The 17148-nt window shown below is 45.1% G+C and overlaps 1 protein-coding gene across 1 annotated transcript in view; it reads left to right on the top strand.

The window, feature by feature from the left end:
- Positions 1-17148, top strand: part of SGPL1 (sphingosine-1-phosphate lyase 1) — a 416168-nt gene that overhangs the window by 259597 nt on the left and 139423 nt on the right. Inside the window, exon 7 of the mRNA XM_085607136.1 lies at positions 13281-13369. Coding sequence (XP_085463262.1) covers positions 13281-13369 — 89 coding nt within the window. The remainder of the gene's footprint in view (positions 1-13280; positions 13370-17148) is intronic.

Below are 17148 nucleotides of genomic sequence, written 5' to 3'. Positions count from 1 at the left end.
AATATTAAACAAGCACAAGACGGAAGAAGTGCTTAAAGCTGCCTTTCTTGCTTAAGAAATATAAGCCTGGTAAATGTAAAAGTTGGTTGTATGGCTGAACTGCCCGTTGCCGGTTACATAGTAGGCGTTATATCGCAGCATTTCTTGATCCCGGAAGCATCATAGATTCTGAGATGTCTTGAACTATGTGGCCTGCAGGGTTATACAGATCCCTGCAGCGGGTACTTTAACTTACTGCGCTATTGTATAGCTCCGTGGGCTTCTCAAGGAACTGATGTGATATTACTGCGCCGTATTTATTCCACTCCCTCCTATCTCCGGGGCTATAGCATCACATAACATGATACTTTTATCCGGAAGACGCAACCATCCATGGAACTGTCAAGTTGTGGTAGAAGTATGTCAGATGCCCCCGACTGCAGCCGTTATGACATATCTCTGCAGTAGGCGCGTGAACCCGGCGGCTTCACTTTTACTCGAGTGAGTTCCCTGAGTGATCCGCTCTGGCACATCGCCTCACATGACGCCTGCAGCTGAGAAACAACGCAGCATCAGTTAGTTTTTTTTTTAATTAAGTGTAGTGCATTAATTATTTAATTGATGATGAAGTGTCCTCTTCATCATCACTCTCAGATTACAACATCAGAGTCATATGCTTCACCTCTACCTGTAGATATTGTGGTGCATGGTCCCAAATATTGTGTGTTTACTTTCTAGGTCGCTATCTTAGCCCTAGGAGGCGAGTGAAGTAACCAGCTGTTTGGGACCCTACACAAAGTGTTCCCGGGGCCCGTCCCCCTAGGAGCTGTAGTGTAAGTCTCCCTCGAGTCGCCCCTCCCCCAGTGCTCCCCCCCCCCGCCCCCCTCCAGCCTCGTGGGAAGCCTAGATCCGACCTCGGCAGCATTGTGACTGCCGATCCCACGCCCATCTCTGCAGTTATAGGGGCTCCGCCCCCCAGCTACTTCCCCCTTCTAGCCAAGCATGTGCAACCCCCCAGTGTTCAAGACTGTTAAATGATTCTTGTTAATTTATTGCCTGAACACGTTTCCATGCTCGTAATTAATTATATATTTATTTATTTTTTACGATCCAACACCGGCGTCAAGGCGTGCCCTCTTCCCTGCACTCGGTGCCCCCCCCTCTTCTATCTAAGAGCGTTTATGGACACTGCGACCTGTTCCCAGAAGAGGGCTCGGAATGGCTTTGTTGTGTCTGCCAGGACGGGTGTTACTGTAGGCTGAAGTGGAACAAGCATTTGCAATGCAATAGGTCTCGCATTTACTCGAGTTTAAGCTATTGGCATTATAAATGACAATGTGTTTTATTTATGTTCCAAAACCAAAACATAAATAAAAGGCATTGTCATTTACAATGCCAACAGCTCAAACTCACGTAAATGCGAGACCTGTTGCATTGCAAATGCTTGTTTATAGATGGGAGAGATTATTGAGCCCCTCCACGATGATGGTACTGTTGATGTCTGCAGGAATCTGTCAAAGATCGGTTTTAGAACTGTAGCCCAAAATTCAGGGTCTTGTTTGAATAGTATGGGCGGAATCCCATTTGGGCCTGGAGCTCCCTCCAGTCTGCCTTTCGAGATTCTTTTGTGAACTTGGGTGTTTGTGATGAAGAAGTTCTGTCCATGTTCTGCCTTAGAGTTTGGCTGGAATGGTTGAATTTCCATTCTAGGCGCAGGGTTATTTAAGCCAATTTGGGGAGTCTATTCTTTGTTAAAGTGTAGTTTGAGGTAAGTTATCCATACTTCTTCTGTGACGCTGGAGCTGATGCACTGACCTGCGGGTTAGATAGGGCATTAATCTTCTTCCAAAATTGTGCGCTATTGTTGTTTTTGGTGTCGTACAGAAGTCTGGCCCAAAGAGATTCTTCGGCTTCCTTTTTGTTTTGCCAAATAAGTTTTTTACGGGTAGCTTTTAACTGCCTCAGTTCTTGTAATGCCGATGGGTCTTTCTTCAACCTCCGTAGTGTAAAGTTTATCCGTGCTTTTAGCTCTTTTAATTTGGCGTTATTCCATAGGTTGGAGACTGACCGCAGGTTTTGATGGCGCATTATTCTCCTGTTTCGAGAGTGTCCCTTTATATCTCCGTGGCTGTTTCGTAGGGCTTTTGTGAATGCCTCCCAGCCTCCAATTATGTCGGGGTTGGCTGCTTCCCCTTCTTCCCAGAGTTGTTTCGCAAAAGAGAGGAGGTCTTCGGGATCATTGGTGCTGCATTTTACTCTTCTCTCGTTGTTAGTATATTCTGAGCAGAGTGTATTTGCTGGGGCAATTTGTATGTTGATGGCTCTTCTACCGTGATTTCCTGGGGTAAGTGATCGCTGAAGTTTACGCTCCCAATGCGATAGTTTTTTACTTTTGTGAACATACAGCGAGAGCAGAATGTATAGTCAATTGTGGACCTTGTTACTGCGTTGTTAAATGTTGCTGTTTGTGGGCAATCTCCAGGAAATCTGCCGTTTAATGCATGTGAGCCCAGTTGCTCTAAAAGCGACAATAGATTTTTCGAGATGTTTGTGAGTCTTCCGTTTGTGTTGATGTCTTGAGACATTTCCTCCCAAGCAAATGGATCCTCCTCTGAGTAGATGTCATCAGCTCTTTTCCTGAGCATGTTTTGGTTGAAGTCCACTGTCATTATCCAGTTATTTGTTTTCTCTTCTGTTATTATTTTTACCAGTTCCTCCTTTAGTTGTGGACTCCCTTTATTGTTATCACGTTGGTGCAGATAGAGGTTTACAAGTATTATATATTCTTTACTTGTCTTCCCCTGTAGGGTAATTTGAGTTACTTGCATTTCATTTGGTAGCGCTAGGTTGTATGGTAAAGGTTCTGCTGCGTAAATGCTGCTTATGTAGCTAGGCCTCCCTTATTGTGGCCGAATTTAGCGCTTCTTGTTGCCGGTAGATAGAGTATGTTAAAGCCGTGCAATGCCGTTGGTACTTCACTCCATGTTTCTTGGAGCGAAATTATATCAAATTTCTGCAAATAAGAAAGCAGTTCCTGGTCCGAGGTCTTGTCTCCCAGCCCATTGATGTTCCAGGAACAGATTCTCAGAAAGTTCTTATATGGGGGTGCATTATGCTTAGAGTGTCACGGTCTTTCAATTTTTATGTCTATTGTCCTGGAAACCCTGCTCCACTCCGGTGTGGGTTTGCTTCTGTCCGAGTGTGCCCTTAATGCATTATGTTCTCAGTTTCCCCTATACTCTGTGCTGTTGCTGCATGCCCCTCGCAGTACTGAGAATAATCGCGGGCTCGGTTGACCAGAGCTTGGGTTTTCTTCTTGGCGCTTTGATTCGGCCAATAAGGAATCAGGATACCTTTGTTTTGCAAGTGGCTGAAGTTTAATGCCCCATTCGTTGAATCTAGTTTGTTCCTTTCGGACTCTCTCGGCTAGGTCTGGTGTAGCCCAGACTGTTTTCGTTAGCTCCGTTCCTGGACAATCAGGTGATTCTTTAAACTCTACTGACTCCAGGTCGGTGGTTTTTATGTTCCTTAAGGTGTTGATGGACCTTAGTAAACGCATGATGTTGCCCCTGTTTAGTGTATCAACCCGTCCCTTTGATATATACTCTGGGTAAAACATGACCGTTGTTGTTTCGCCTGAGTGCCATAATTGTTGGTCCAGGATGTTCTCTGTCACTGTTGAGACCTCTGTTAATGGTGATGGCCCCTGTGATGGTATAGTCAGGCCGAGTAGCTGTTGCTTGCTAAAGCTTTCTCTGTACTTCACGCTGACGTTATAATTATCTCCCCCTCCGCGTAAATGCTTCTCTGTGGGGCTGTTTTTTTGCCTGCTGGCTCCGTCGGGCCTTTTGTTAATGATGTTGCTAAGTCTTGTATTGACATGTTGAGTGCCCATTCTTTTATTATTGTTATTGGTGGTTCCCCTGTCGTGCTCCCGCTTTTGTTCCCCGATTTCTGCTCCAGTCCATCAATTATTAATTCATTGGCAGTTGTTCGCTCAATATTTTCTAGTGCTTTTTCCTGGATTGGACTCTTTTTCTCTTCCCGTCCCGGGACTGTATTTTCTTCCTCCCTATTAGAGGACACTTGTTGGTCATCCATTGGTGCATCCCGGGGACTATAAATTCCATCCATGCTATGCGGCAATGCCTGCGTGGGTTTTTGGTTTCGTCCCTTCCTCCTTTGTTTTCTCCGCTGTTTGGAGGATAATTGTGCACCTTCAGTCGGTACCTGTTTTTCCAGGGATTTGCTGGGTTGCGAGGTGTTGCTCGTCGGGGGTGCTGTTGCTCCTTGGGTTAGTGTGCTGTTGTTTAACCCTGATATGGGTAAGTCCCCATCCACGCAAAACTGCCTGCCATCTGATAACTGGGCCGCAATTGCAGTTTGTTTAGCCTGTGCCTTGCGTCTTTGTACTTTACTTAGGTTTGTTGTTGGTTGCCCGCTGATGCTGGTGTGGGCCAAGCCCGGCGCTGGTTGGGCTGGCACTGCTTTCCTTATATCGGCAAGGAGATTATCCAGTGCTGATGGTAATGTTGCTAGCGTGTCTACAATTGTTATGCAGGTGCAGCTAGCCTGGGCAAATTGTGTCTCCGACTGTGCCCTCTTGATCAGATTGTTAAGGTCTGCCAGCTTATCATCTATGCTAGCAGCAAAAATGGAGAGTGAGTTGAGGACTGACAACTGTAGGTCCATCTTATCTGATTGATACTGCAATGCATTCACAGACATTTGCATTGTGTGCAGCAAAGTGGACCAGATATCATCTTTGTCTTGTATTTTATCCTTTTCAATGTTGAATTTCGGAGAGCTGTTATTCCTTCTTTCTGGCTCCCCTCCGGTGGCAGTGGAATATGACGCGACTAATTCCTCCCATTCTTCAGGTGTGAGATATGATGACTCTGGTTCAATTTCTTGAGATCTTAGTAACCGTGTTGGCGCCCGTTGTGTATTACAGTTTGGTTGGGCTGCGACAATGCCGTGACCATGATGAGTTTTAGGTTTTTCCCGGGTTGGTTGAGCATGCTCATCTTGTGCTTATGGTGCTTTTCTGGCTTCGATGTTTTTTGTTATATTATAGGAGTCTTCGCTATCTGCTTTGCTCAAGTTAGCCGTGCTCATGTTAGCCGTGCACGCCTCCTTGTGTTCACATGTCCCAAGTCTCTCCGGTGAATCCTGACCAAGAGTACCCGAGGAGAAAGGGTTATCAATGGGACTATCTTCCGTTTTGGCCTTTGGCGGCGTATCTGGTCGCTGTAAGGATCCGTGAAGAGCTGTGCTGTGCTTTTGTTCTTCTGAAGCTTCCCCCTCTCCTCCCAATTGCAGTGGAAGCATTTTATCCAAGGATCCATCCTTGGTATGCTTGTAGGGGATGCAGTTGTTAGTGCTTTCCCATTTTCTTTCCTTCATAGCTTCTGTTCCTCCCTCTGCGGTTATTGCTCTGCGGCTCACCACCTTTCCAGTCGTGTTGTGCCTGCGCTCATTATCTATTGCGATGTTTATAGGCAGGACTATCTCCAATTGACTCAGGTCATCGTATCCTAGATGATCATTTGCCTCGATTCCTTGAGTCTTTCCCTCCTTGATTATGGCTGGTGCGTCTATTTCCTCTTTAGGGCTTGCATCGCCACTACCATGGCTTTTGCCGGTGGCTGATAAGCCTCTGCAGTCTGGCCCCCGACTGCTGCCATTGCTGCTGTTGTGCCAACTGGAATTCTGTTTTATGTGCCTTGAGAGGTTGGAGTGGATTGGGGAGGTTAGTTACTTTGCCGCTATTTAAACACAATACAGGCCTGGCATCCTTTATGAATGAAAACTTTGTGTAAATTTTAGGCTGGTAACTTAACTTGGGCAAGTTAGGGTCACTGCTTGAACTACTTGCCATCCCGCTTGTTGAGGGTTCAGGGCTGGTAAAAAGCGGAGAGATCAGATTGAAGGCTTCGTCTTTTATCCTCGCGTGTGCTTCGGCACTTCCCTTGTTTAGTGTCTTCTTGGTTGCCCTCGTTCTTTTGGCAGGGTTTACTGGTGCCTGCTGCCTTGTCTTCCTGGACCGCATTATTGCGTACAAGATGCTATGGGCTGATTTGGTTGAAGTAGCTGTCTTGAAGGACTGTTATGGCCGCTGCTTTTCCTGATATCACGTTTTTCCAAGGTTGATATCTAGCTCCCCGCTCTCTGTAAGCCTCTCTGGGCGCTCCTCTGAGGGCCATTAGCAGTAGTTAGACCACTGTGCCTCTCTGGTCGAGTAGCCTGCAGTTCGGGGCCCGCACCTGCCCCAACACTGCAAGCGCTAGCAGCCGCTCCTATACTTCCTCTCTGACTCCACAAACCCCAAATTCTCTCCCCAGGCCCCTAAGCACCGCAATAGACTGTGGAATAAAGCGGGCAAGGAGACTGTGAGTGAGGGGGAAACAGGGAGGAGAAGAAAGCAAGCAAGCAGGGGGCAAGTTGGGCGGGTGGGCAGTGGGTGAGCAAATCAGGCAGGCAGGCGGACAGTCGAGGAATGAGGAACACCACTGCAGTGTCCCGCAGTCAGCCACCGCGCTTCACCGGCCGCAGTTCGCTCCGCAGGTCACGCCAGCTGCACCAAAACCAGCCTCACCGTACTTCGTCTGCACTCCCCCACCCCCTCACCCTCTGCCACGGCCGCGTGCCCCAAACCACGAGCCGTACCGCAACTGGCAGCCCGTAGGACACTGGACGCTGTTTGTGGTCTTACCGTGACAGGGCGGAGGGAGGGAGGCGTATCGGGAGTGCAGTGACTGGTCTGGTAACGGCGGCAGCAGGAGGTAAGCAGCGCTCGAGACCCAGGGGCTTGAAGGTTTGAAGACTTGCTGGCTGAGCGCAGAGACTCCGGCGACATCCTAGAGAGCAGTGCTCAAGTCCTGGGGGTTGCTTGATGGCCGAGCGCGGAAGCTCCGGCTCTCGAAGGCAGCTGCCGACTCGCGAGAGCAGCGAAAGTGAAAGCGGAAAAAAGTTGACTAGAAAACCACAAACTGGCAGAGAGAAGATAAAACAAATCGCCACTTGTTGCTCTCTGTGGCTTTCCTTGACCTGATTGTCCATGGACCCTTCTGATCGCTGTAAACAAATCATTGCACCCCCCACTATGGGTCAATATATGTCTCATCTCAGTAGATTTATTTATTGAGCCATTCTTTAGAAAAAACACATTCTCATGGCTAGAGTCAATGGGCTCCTGATAAAATCAGATCCTTTGAGACACGGGAGGACATTAATTAATTTTCGTGCTGGCACAAGCAGGCCATCAAAAATGGGAATGCTATCCAGAGTGATGTCAGGGATTAACATAAGGTATTTGTTCAACAGTGAATGTCAGCCGTAGAAAGAAAGTGTTGAACAAAAAATGTATTATTCATAATGGAGCAGTGTTAAGTATCCCAACGCACAAATTTGCAGATGCATATCTTAAGTGGTTAGATTGCATGGAATGGAAAAATGCAGAAACAAAAGTCACAAAGGAAAGCTTCGATGCCAAACCACAGGCCATAAATGAATAACCTGACCTTTTTGTTTTTGGAAATGAAAGAACAGACAGTGAACTTTTTGGAACTTGGGAAAAATAAAATTTGGCCACCCTAGGTTATAGAGGTAAGACTAGCCTCTTTACTGGGGATTCAGAAATGGAAACAGCTAAAATAACAAAAGGGTAAACCGTGGTCTCCAGTGGATATCGGGGACTTTGGTACTTGAGAACATTGAGCTGAAGAACAGTGAAATTTGAGTGGTGCTGGATCGTTCTGTGAGGACAACAGTTTATTTTTCCTTTGATTGGTATTGTCTCGCGTCATATATGGTGTCATAGTTACTCCAAAAGCACTGAAAACTCTCTAGAAAGATCTTGAAATGTCAGTTGACATCCTTGCAAAATATCTGACAATAAATGGTTTTCCGCTGAGGCTCCTAAAGGTGTGTAAGCAGAGTTGGAATGAGATAATGCTTGTTAGGGTGTTAGTGGTTTTATCTTGTGATCCACAAAGGAGGAGGGTGATAGTCTGCCTCCGTCTCCATTACCAAAAGTCAGTTCTGTGGTCCTGAAACCCATCTGGTTTAGGGGCTGCAGACAAACTATTGAACTGCAGAGATTACTTCTAGAAAACTTGTGCATGGGGGTGTAGCTCACAAGCCTTCTCACAGGCTGTGGCTTCTCATCTCCTAAATCCATTAGAGCCAGACCACACATTGTTTAGGTTTATCCCGATTCTCATAGATGTTGTGACAACCTAGGAATGTCAGAAGTGATGTTACTTGTATTCCACATTAAACCAAACGCTGGGCGCTTGCTTAGTAATGGAAAGATGGCCTCTCATGCTTCCTTTACTCTCCAAAAATCTAGGTTGAGCTGTCAAGGTTTGGTTCAAAGGAGGTGGCTGGAAGCTTGAAGCTGGGTATAATAAAACATATTTGCAACAAAGATAAAATGTCCACCCACAGTTGTTGTTCTTGTGTTACAAACCAGCGCTTACAAAATCTTTGAAAAACGTAGTTTTATAAATTTAAAGTAAATAAAGCAACCAATCATAAATCAAATAAAACAACAAAATGCATGTAGGTACAGGCGTCGCACTTAAAATGAACATTGCTCGCACGTCGCCTGGTGGAAGCTAGTGGGTTTGGAGAAAGGTGGGGGCGGGGCACGGCTGCCACAAAATGAGCCAAAACACACATTGGCATGCAGAGGAAATATGCTCATCAGATGTCAACACTTAGTTCACCTACACTAATGGATGGATGGTTTTTGGGCACCACTCCAGTCTCTTGTCAGGGTTAGAAACTCTGCTTGTCAATCTGTGTTCAGCTGTCTGGACTTCTTGTGCTTGCTGGGCCTTCCACTCTGGCAAGTCAGTCTAAAGGTAAACCTGCAGAGCTTCAGCAGGCCATTAGACTTGTTTCTAGCCTAAGGATGTAAATTTTTCCTGAGCTGGAGTGCAGCTTCATCTTATGTTTAAACTATAAAATGAAGTCACCAGCCAGGACCTGTGATGAGGGTGCCCTTCTTGGAGACTACAGGGTGGTGAAAATAATTTAGTATATTCCCGGACTTCAAGTATGCAACTAGTCAGTCTTCACATGAAGCACAATATCTAGAGTTTGAGGACACTCAATCATAGCCAACATAAAAAAAAAATACCACAGAATTATTTGTCCAGATGGAAGAGTTGCACAGGTAGCCAAGAATTTACATCACACAAGTTCACAAAGATGCTACAAAACATGAATGATGTTTAATGACAGAAGCTATCACTTCTACTGTAAATAGCCAAATCATGAATAGAATTGATTATTGGTGCCAGTGAAAGCTACAATCGGTAACAGAGGTTAATGAGTAATAATGGGATCAGCATCAACAGAGATTGCACAAAAGTACATGTTTCTTCCAAATGATCTAGAAAGCAGTGGCAACTCATAAGATAAACGATTGTGTACTTTACCCTGGACCAGTGTGTACTTCTCCAGGTTCCATTAAAAAGACTTTTCAGGTATGAATTTTCGAGTGTGGCCCATTGGGTTGTTCTGTTAGACTTTTCTCTACCTGTCTGTGTTTTGGATGCAGTTGGATGGGCTCCATGTGATGACTTAATGGGATTCGGAGTCTGACTGCAGCTTTCAGTGTACCCTGTCCTCCTTAAACCCCACGGCTCCCTCTTACTTGGCACCTACAAATACAGCTTGTTGTCTCGAACTCCAAGGTATCCATTGTGAGTGTCCGATGTCATAACCTGGATTGGCTCCCGACTTCTTAAGCTCCAGCGTTTTGAGTTGCATCCACTCAAGGATAGTTTTTTCCTTCAGTCCAAAAACCCACAGGGAAGATGCTGTGATACTGTGAACAGAGGCACCTGGACCCCACTCTCATTATACATCTTCCACACCATAGGAATACACTCTTGACCCCATGCAATGGTCAGTTTCAACAAGTGGGAGAATTTAATCAATTAAGAAGAGCTGTAGGATGATGTCCACGACAAATGAATAGGTTGGCAGTGAATAAGGGATTACAGTCCGAGAACACACTGGGATTGATGTAGGTAGTCCTAGGGTTGGCGGTAAAGTGGGTTCTGCTTTAAGACGAGTACTCCTTAAGTTTAAGTTATTAGATAACTTTCCTTTGTTGCCCTCGATGTTGAGCAATGAAACAATTCTTACCTGGGGGTGCTTATGAAAACGTTCTAATTTAATAAAATGTGCACTCCAGGAAAGCTGCAGAATTTCCCAGTACCTGGTTTCTGTTCCAGGTGTTGGCCATGTGAATGCATTTTAGCCACCATACTTTGTCTTCCTCACAGTAGTTGCTACCAGAGCTATATTAGTGGGAGGACATCCAGCACTTTAGTAATCGAGCGTGAGAGCGAGATCGCTCCATATTTCTCTATCTTGCTTTTTCCACCCACTAAAGCGCTGTTTCTCACAATTTATAAAAAAATCTGTTAATCTCCCAGGATATGAAGAAGTTCCATTGACCTAATGCTTTAGATCCATGTCCTGCCTTGAAACCAGTGTTTAAACTTCTGTGCAAGCAGGCATGTTATGTTTTTGTTATCAGAGTTTAATATCAACAACTACGAAATAAACACATGTACTGATGTTTTGAAAATCTTTTTTTAGACAGAAGCAAAATATGCACAGGATTTAACTCTTGCAAGCCTGGTGGCATCATCTCCCTGCTTGCTTCCCCATTTATTGTTATTGATGATTAGGTCTGACTAAAGGCATCTTTAGTGTGCGTCAGATTCATGTAATCGCCTAAAAGGTGTTTTAAAAACAAATCAGTATAGACGAGGGATATGGCTCAATCCATTTGCTTATATTCATTGAGAGTTTGAACGGGAAGCAGTTGTGTTAACCTGCCTGTGAAGTAGTTCCATTGTTCGTTATTGATAGTCATTGTTAACGGAAAGTTCGTCAAGTCAAGTAGGGAGGAGCTTTGCATGATGCCAGATATCAAAGGTGGAGTTTTACATTGTGAACTCTCTGAAAAATGAAACTGTGTGAGCTCTGACAAGTGCAACAAGAAAGGTTTTTATACTCTGAGTTCTTGGACAAATGCAATAAGGGGTTTTACATTGTGAACTGGCACATTCAGTTCGAAAAGTTTTACATTGTGACCTCTGTCAAACACAATGGGAAGCAGTGTTTTATCGTGAAAAATTGAGATTGCTTAATGTTGTGTAACACAGACTCCTTCCACAGATCTCCAGTTCAAGTGGGATTGGAGAGGTCTGGTTCATCCTTACATTTGTAATTTCAAAATGAATGATAGGATATTGATTATTAAGCAGTGTTCTATGTTTTGTTGATTTTGATTTTTTAACCTACGCCACCAGTCTGAGACACATTTGGACTACACTTCGTGGCTACTTTGAGGGTCAAATGCTAGAGGGATGTGCTTGGTTCTCAGTTTTGTTCCATTTGTAAGCTGGTCACAATGACCCCATAGGTAAAAGAGTCCTGTTTTCACAATTGAAGCCCAGTAATTCCTAATTGCCATTGGACACGACCAATCCCCAATACTCATATTTCCTGAAGAAATGCAAGAGATAGAAATTATTTCCCACTGCTTAGATAAAACCTCGTGTTTTTATCAAATTAGGCAGTTCATCAGATAATTAGACCTATGCCTGTACCCTCTTAAGCTAGTTTTGCCCAATCTAGTTCATATCCATCACAAATCAAAGATGAGTCTCAAAACTGGTAGATATTTTTGTTTTAATGATTACCTTTTATGTCATCATTTTCTTCCTTCTAAGGATCACAAATGGCCAGCGCATATTTTTCCAACCAACATGTTGCTTCATCGAGGCCAATCCCATCCCATCCCATCCTATGCTATGCCTGATCGCTTTTTTTTTTGTTATTGTCTTTAGAGGCGTCTTCATTATGCTTCCTGGCACTATGCTGACTATATGGTTAAGAGACTTCTAAAGGATTTATAAGGTGGACCATAGCTATGCTACCATGCCTATTGATTAGTCATCCATTGGCAATCAAATTACAGATAGTGTCCTTAATCTCCTAAAGTGAAATGACCTTGGCCATTTACATTCCCTAATGTGGCACTGGTTGTCATCTTTGTCACACAGTTGCTTTGAATAGAAATACATTATGGCTCTCCGTTTTCTTAAGTGTAAAATAAATGTTTGACTGGTGATTAGTGGAATGAACTTTCAGCAAAATGATTAATTGAATATGCATTTTCTCTCTTCTCCAAAGTAGCCCTTGTCTATTTAACCTATTTTTTTAAAACCTAAAGCACAAAATAGAAGGGTAGAGGGTAGGCATAGGCTTAAGTTTGAATAACCTGAAATCTGATAGACATTTGTTCTTGTAACAACTGCAGTTTCAATACTATGTGGGTATGATCAGTCAAAATCTTGTTAAACAGCAGTATTAACATCAAATAAAATCTGATATTGAAGGCCTTAAGGAAAGAGTATTTTCCGCAGCTTTAATTTTTTAACAATCGGTCCGGAAGGTCTGAATTTGATCTTAGATATTCGGTCATAATCGCACCATGTAGGAGTATTTTGACCTGTTCCTTTTTGAGGTTACTGAGAGTATCCCTGTCCTCAACTTGTGCTAGGGCCATAGGGTGGTGGTGTTCACATTTTTCTTCCTTCCTGGGTCGTGTATGGACCAGTGGTCCCCACTATGCACCCAAGTAACGAGTTTTAACCATAGACAAGGCACCCAATATTGAAGGAAAACTGAGGTGTCCTTCAGGTATTTTTATCTGTAAAACAAGATCACATCAGCAGTAATATCCAAAGTGCTCTCTAGAACATGGTTGAGCCCATCCTGATTTATAGGGAACAGGCAGAGACCCAATAATGAAGCTTGACAGCAATAGGATGAGTGAGGGTCTCTGTAAAAAAAAAAACGGTCTCGGTCTCTCTATAGAGAAGGACTTGGGTCGGGCTGAGTTATGGCTCGGTTGTGAGGGTGGCAGGATACTGTTATTTGGAGGTCTAGAAAGAGAGGCATCATCATACATCCCTCAATCTGCCTAAAGAAATACCCCTCGGCCGTCTTCAGACATTTCTCTGAGCAACAAAAAGCATTAGATTGCAAAGGCGACAGGCTTCTCCTTCATTCAGAACATAGGTTTAGAGATGGGTTTCTACAGAAGTGGAGCGTCTTTCTCCTCATGTGGCAAAAAGTTCACTTACGTTGTTGTAAATTCGTTTGAGTGCTTTGAAACCATTTTCTTGAAGCTGCTGTTTGGCAGTGAGGCATTCTAAGAAAACCGTTATTTGAATATTCTCATTTTTGTGTATCTTGTTTAGGTGACCTCTGGTGGAACTGAGAGCATCTTGATGGCCTGCAAGGCGTACCGGGACATGGCCTTTGAAAATGGGATCAAGAAGCCAGAAATGTATGCAAAATTTTTCTTTTAATACAGGTTTTGATGTTGATTTTATTTTTTCAATACTATTGGAAGAAAACTAGGTGTTTCTGAACTGATCGAATCATCAAAACAAGCATTTGCAATGCAATAGGTCTCGCATTTACGAGAGTTTGAGCTATTGGCATTGTAAATGACAATTCCTTTTATTTATGTGCTGATTTTTAAAACATAAATAAAAGGCATTGTCATTTACAATGCCAATAGCTTAAAATCTCGCAAATGTGAGACCAATTGCATTGCAAATGCTTGTTCTGTTTGATTCCTTTAGCCATGCTGCTCGGACAGAATGGGGAACCAGAAGCAGCCCCAGCAAACATTCAACCAACCTCACTCCCTGCGTCTCCTTGGACCGTCTCTTTAGTTCCATCCACCCATCCACTCTCTCCTTCTCTCTCATCCCTTTCTGATTGCCTTCTCTCTACCATCCCGCTCCTTCCCTCTCTGCCTCCACTTGCCTACTACAATTAAATTCAGGGAGCTGGGGAAAGTGATGGCAGTACCTGGAACAGCCCCAGTGGCAAACCAATCTGTCCCAAAGGTGAGACCTATTGCCTTTCCCAATGCTTGTTTGAATCCCCTTTGTTTTCTCTAATCTGGCACCCCAGCTAAGGTCGTTCTTGGGGCGTGGGTTGGCCCTCTTCCAGGCAGTGAATAACACCCTGGTTCCTGGGGCTGACCTCACTCCCGAAGGAAGGAAAAAAAAACGCCTTCCAAATCCCCAGAGCCTGTTTGATGCAACTGTGCAAAGCAACCCCTGTCCCTTCTTCTGTCCCGTGTGGGTGGGGCGGTTGGAGTGGGACCTGAAAGATCTTGGCCCCCGCCCTTGCCACCCCACCCACCCCATGTATGCTGGCGCCTCCCTGCCAGAGGCGTAGTTATCACTAGCGCAGCTGGTGCAGTGACACCGGGGTGTGATCGGCCCGCAGCATCAGTGTGACTGATTTATAATACTCAGGCATTGGGGTGTGGGGTTGGGATCCTCCTGCCGACCACCAGGGCCCCCGGCACCACCTCTGCTCGCTGCCTTGGACAGCCCGTCCCGGTGACGTGTCACTGGCCCTACGCTCGCAGAAGAGCGAGTCCCCACCTAGCACATGTCGAGGATCAGACATGCATCAAGCGCCAGCTCCCTGAGGCCGCAAACAGCCTGACCAGGAGGCTGCACTGATGGCTCTGGCACCCGGCACTCATTCCTTGGGAGGTGGTTCCTTCCAAAAAGGTTTTGTGCAGCAGAAAAACATATTACTTCACAGCCCGAGGGGGGGGGGGGGCAGAGGCAGGGGAAGGAGAGATGGACAGGAGCAGGGGTGAACGGGAAAGCCGGGAGTGGACGAGGACGCAGGGAGTAGGGACAGATACTACTTAACCACTCACAGAGCGCCCTGAAACCACAACAGCGAGGAGACCGGGGGCAGAGGGGACACGGGGAGGAGGGGGGCGGTGGAATGAGCTGGAAGAGGAGGAAGAAAGAGACTGCACGGGCGTCATCTGTCACTATAGACAAAGGCATCTTATCCATGCAGTTCCCATTCAGAGATTTCTAGCCTCTCAGCTGACACTTCTCATCATAACTAATCATTATAAATTGTCTCTGTAGCTCACACATCTCATTGAGGCGGTTCAGCTTTATCAAACCTCAGGCTCTGCAGCAATCAGGGGTCACCACTCCCTGCTGCTGTCAGTGTTCACTACTCCCTGCAGCAATCAAAGGTCACCACTCCCTGCTGCTGTCAGTGTTCACACTCCGTGCTGCTGTCAGTGTTTACTACTCCCTGCTGCTGTCAGTGGTCACTGCTGCCTGCAGCAATCAGGGGTCACCGCTCCCTGCTATGCCAGACATCCTTAACAAAATTAACTATAGGAGGTCTTTGGTTACAGTCCTACCAGAGGTGATAACGAGAGACAGGCATCAGCAGAACCGCAGACACTCAGCAGAGGTTATGAAAAATCGAGCGCACTTTTTGGGTGCAAAAGTGATTCACTTTGCTGATTTACAAAAAATCATCTATTTGAAAAGAAGCGCCTGTTTCAATTACACACCCACCCTTCTCCTCTTCCCGCCTATGTTATGAGTGCTTACAGCTTTCCATGGAGACTGCATCGCACGTGCACTGTGCAGTCAACCTCTTTGGGTGAAGGTGGTTCCAGGTGACCTCCCCACAACCAACCACTAGAGTACCGAAGGAACAGACGTATGGGACACAGTGGGGTTGTTGAGCCAAGAATTCACTGGAACCGAGAAGACTAAAAATATCAACGTGACGTTTCAACACATTCCAGTGAGGAAGGGAACGGACTGTTTGTTTTTACGAAGATTTCACCGAGTCTTAGAAATGTTTTCGCGTCACTGATGGAAACTGAGGGAGCACAGACATAGTAATGAACACACACTCAGACACAGGAAAAGAGACACACAGAAGCACACAGAAGACACTCATAGAGACAAATAGAAACACACAAACTGAAGTAAACAGAGAAACGCGCAGGCGCTTTAGAAGACAAGCGCTCACCAGGCAGAAAAAGGTTTCTTATCTTTATGGGGCCATGTGTTTGGCATCATAAAGATAAGAAAGCTTTCACGGCAGAAGGAAGGCAGACGAGCCCGTCCAAATGGGACGGCTCAGAAAGCTGAGCAAAGACGTCACCGACACCTCTTTTCCAATGGCTGGCTGCCGTTTAGCATAAACGGTGACGCCGGCCAGTGGAAAAGAGGGGCGGGGCTTATTGCCCCTTACAGAAAATCCCTCAAAACATTAAATCTCGCCGGGCGAACCTGCGCATGCGTGCAGCCTACGCCAGGCGAGACCTAAACATGGGCTGTAAGTAATATGTTTGTAAAAACTATTGGTTTGTACCTAGATCGTGTAAGATCATTCTGGACTTAAGAAGGATTTCTGGGATGTACGGGGGCCCAAACGAGGCACAAATATATCCAGAGACTTCTCTTGTCTTTATTATATGATTTAACAGTCATTGGCCTTTCACTAAAGGATGGTATTTATGCCAAAGAAATTCAGGGCCATATCAGCATCAAAAAGTATTCTGTGGCACACGACTATATTATTATTTCTTTTTTAAAATAACTCTGACCTGTGGATATCATCTTCAACACTATTCGTGTTCACTGCCACCTGGAGGATGGAGGAATGGAATGTAGAAGTTAAGGTACATATTAAACGCCCAATGCAATGACCTGCATTCCTAGTCCCAAAGCTCATATTCCTAGAATCCATTATGCCTCCTTTGTCTCTGTACACACAGACAAAAGAAACTGGACTAATGCAGAGAATACTGTCGTGTGGTGGGTGGGACAATAGCGAATGGGCATCTGGGTTTCAAATTGTATTTCTTTAAGCTCTTAAAAAGGTCTGTGGGGTCTACCTAACTTGAGATAACAGATCATTTGTCTGGTGAAAGGACAATAGGAGAAATTAAAATGCATGAGTCCCGACATTGAGTAACCCTTATTCAGTCTCGTCACACCAGTAACTACTCTAAATTAGTTCTGTTTTTGAAAGCCTGCTTTGCTTCTACATTTTTCAGTGTGCATGGTCCAAAGTCTATTTTCTCGTGTTTTACAGCCATAACATCTCAGTTCCTGTTTTTTTTCATACAAGGATATTCTCAAATGTGACGTACCCTCTCGGATGAAGTTTTCTTGATTTGGACAACACCAATTTCCCAGTTATTACCCTTTGGGAAGGAGCATAGGGTCTTGGTTTTTAAAAACCTTATTTTTGGTGCAG

Source organism: Triturus cristatus, chromosome 1_2 (assembly GCF_964204655.1).
Source record: "Triturus cristatus chromosome 1_2, aTriCri1.1, whole genome shotgun sequence".
NCBI classification, from domain to species: Eukaryota; Metazoa; Chordata; class Amphibia; order Caudata; family Salamandridae; genus Triturus; species Triturus cristatus.
This window is presented reverse-complemented; position numbering and strand designations above follow the sequence as displayed.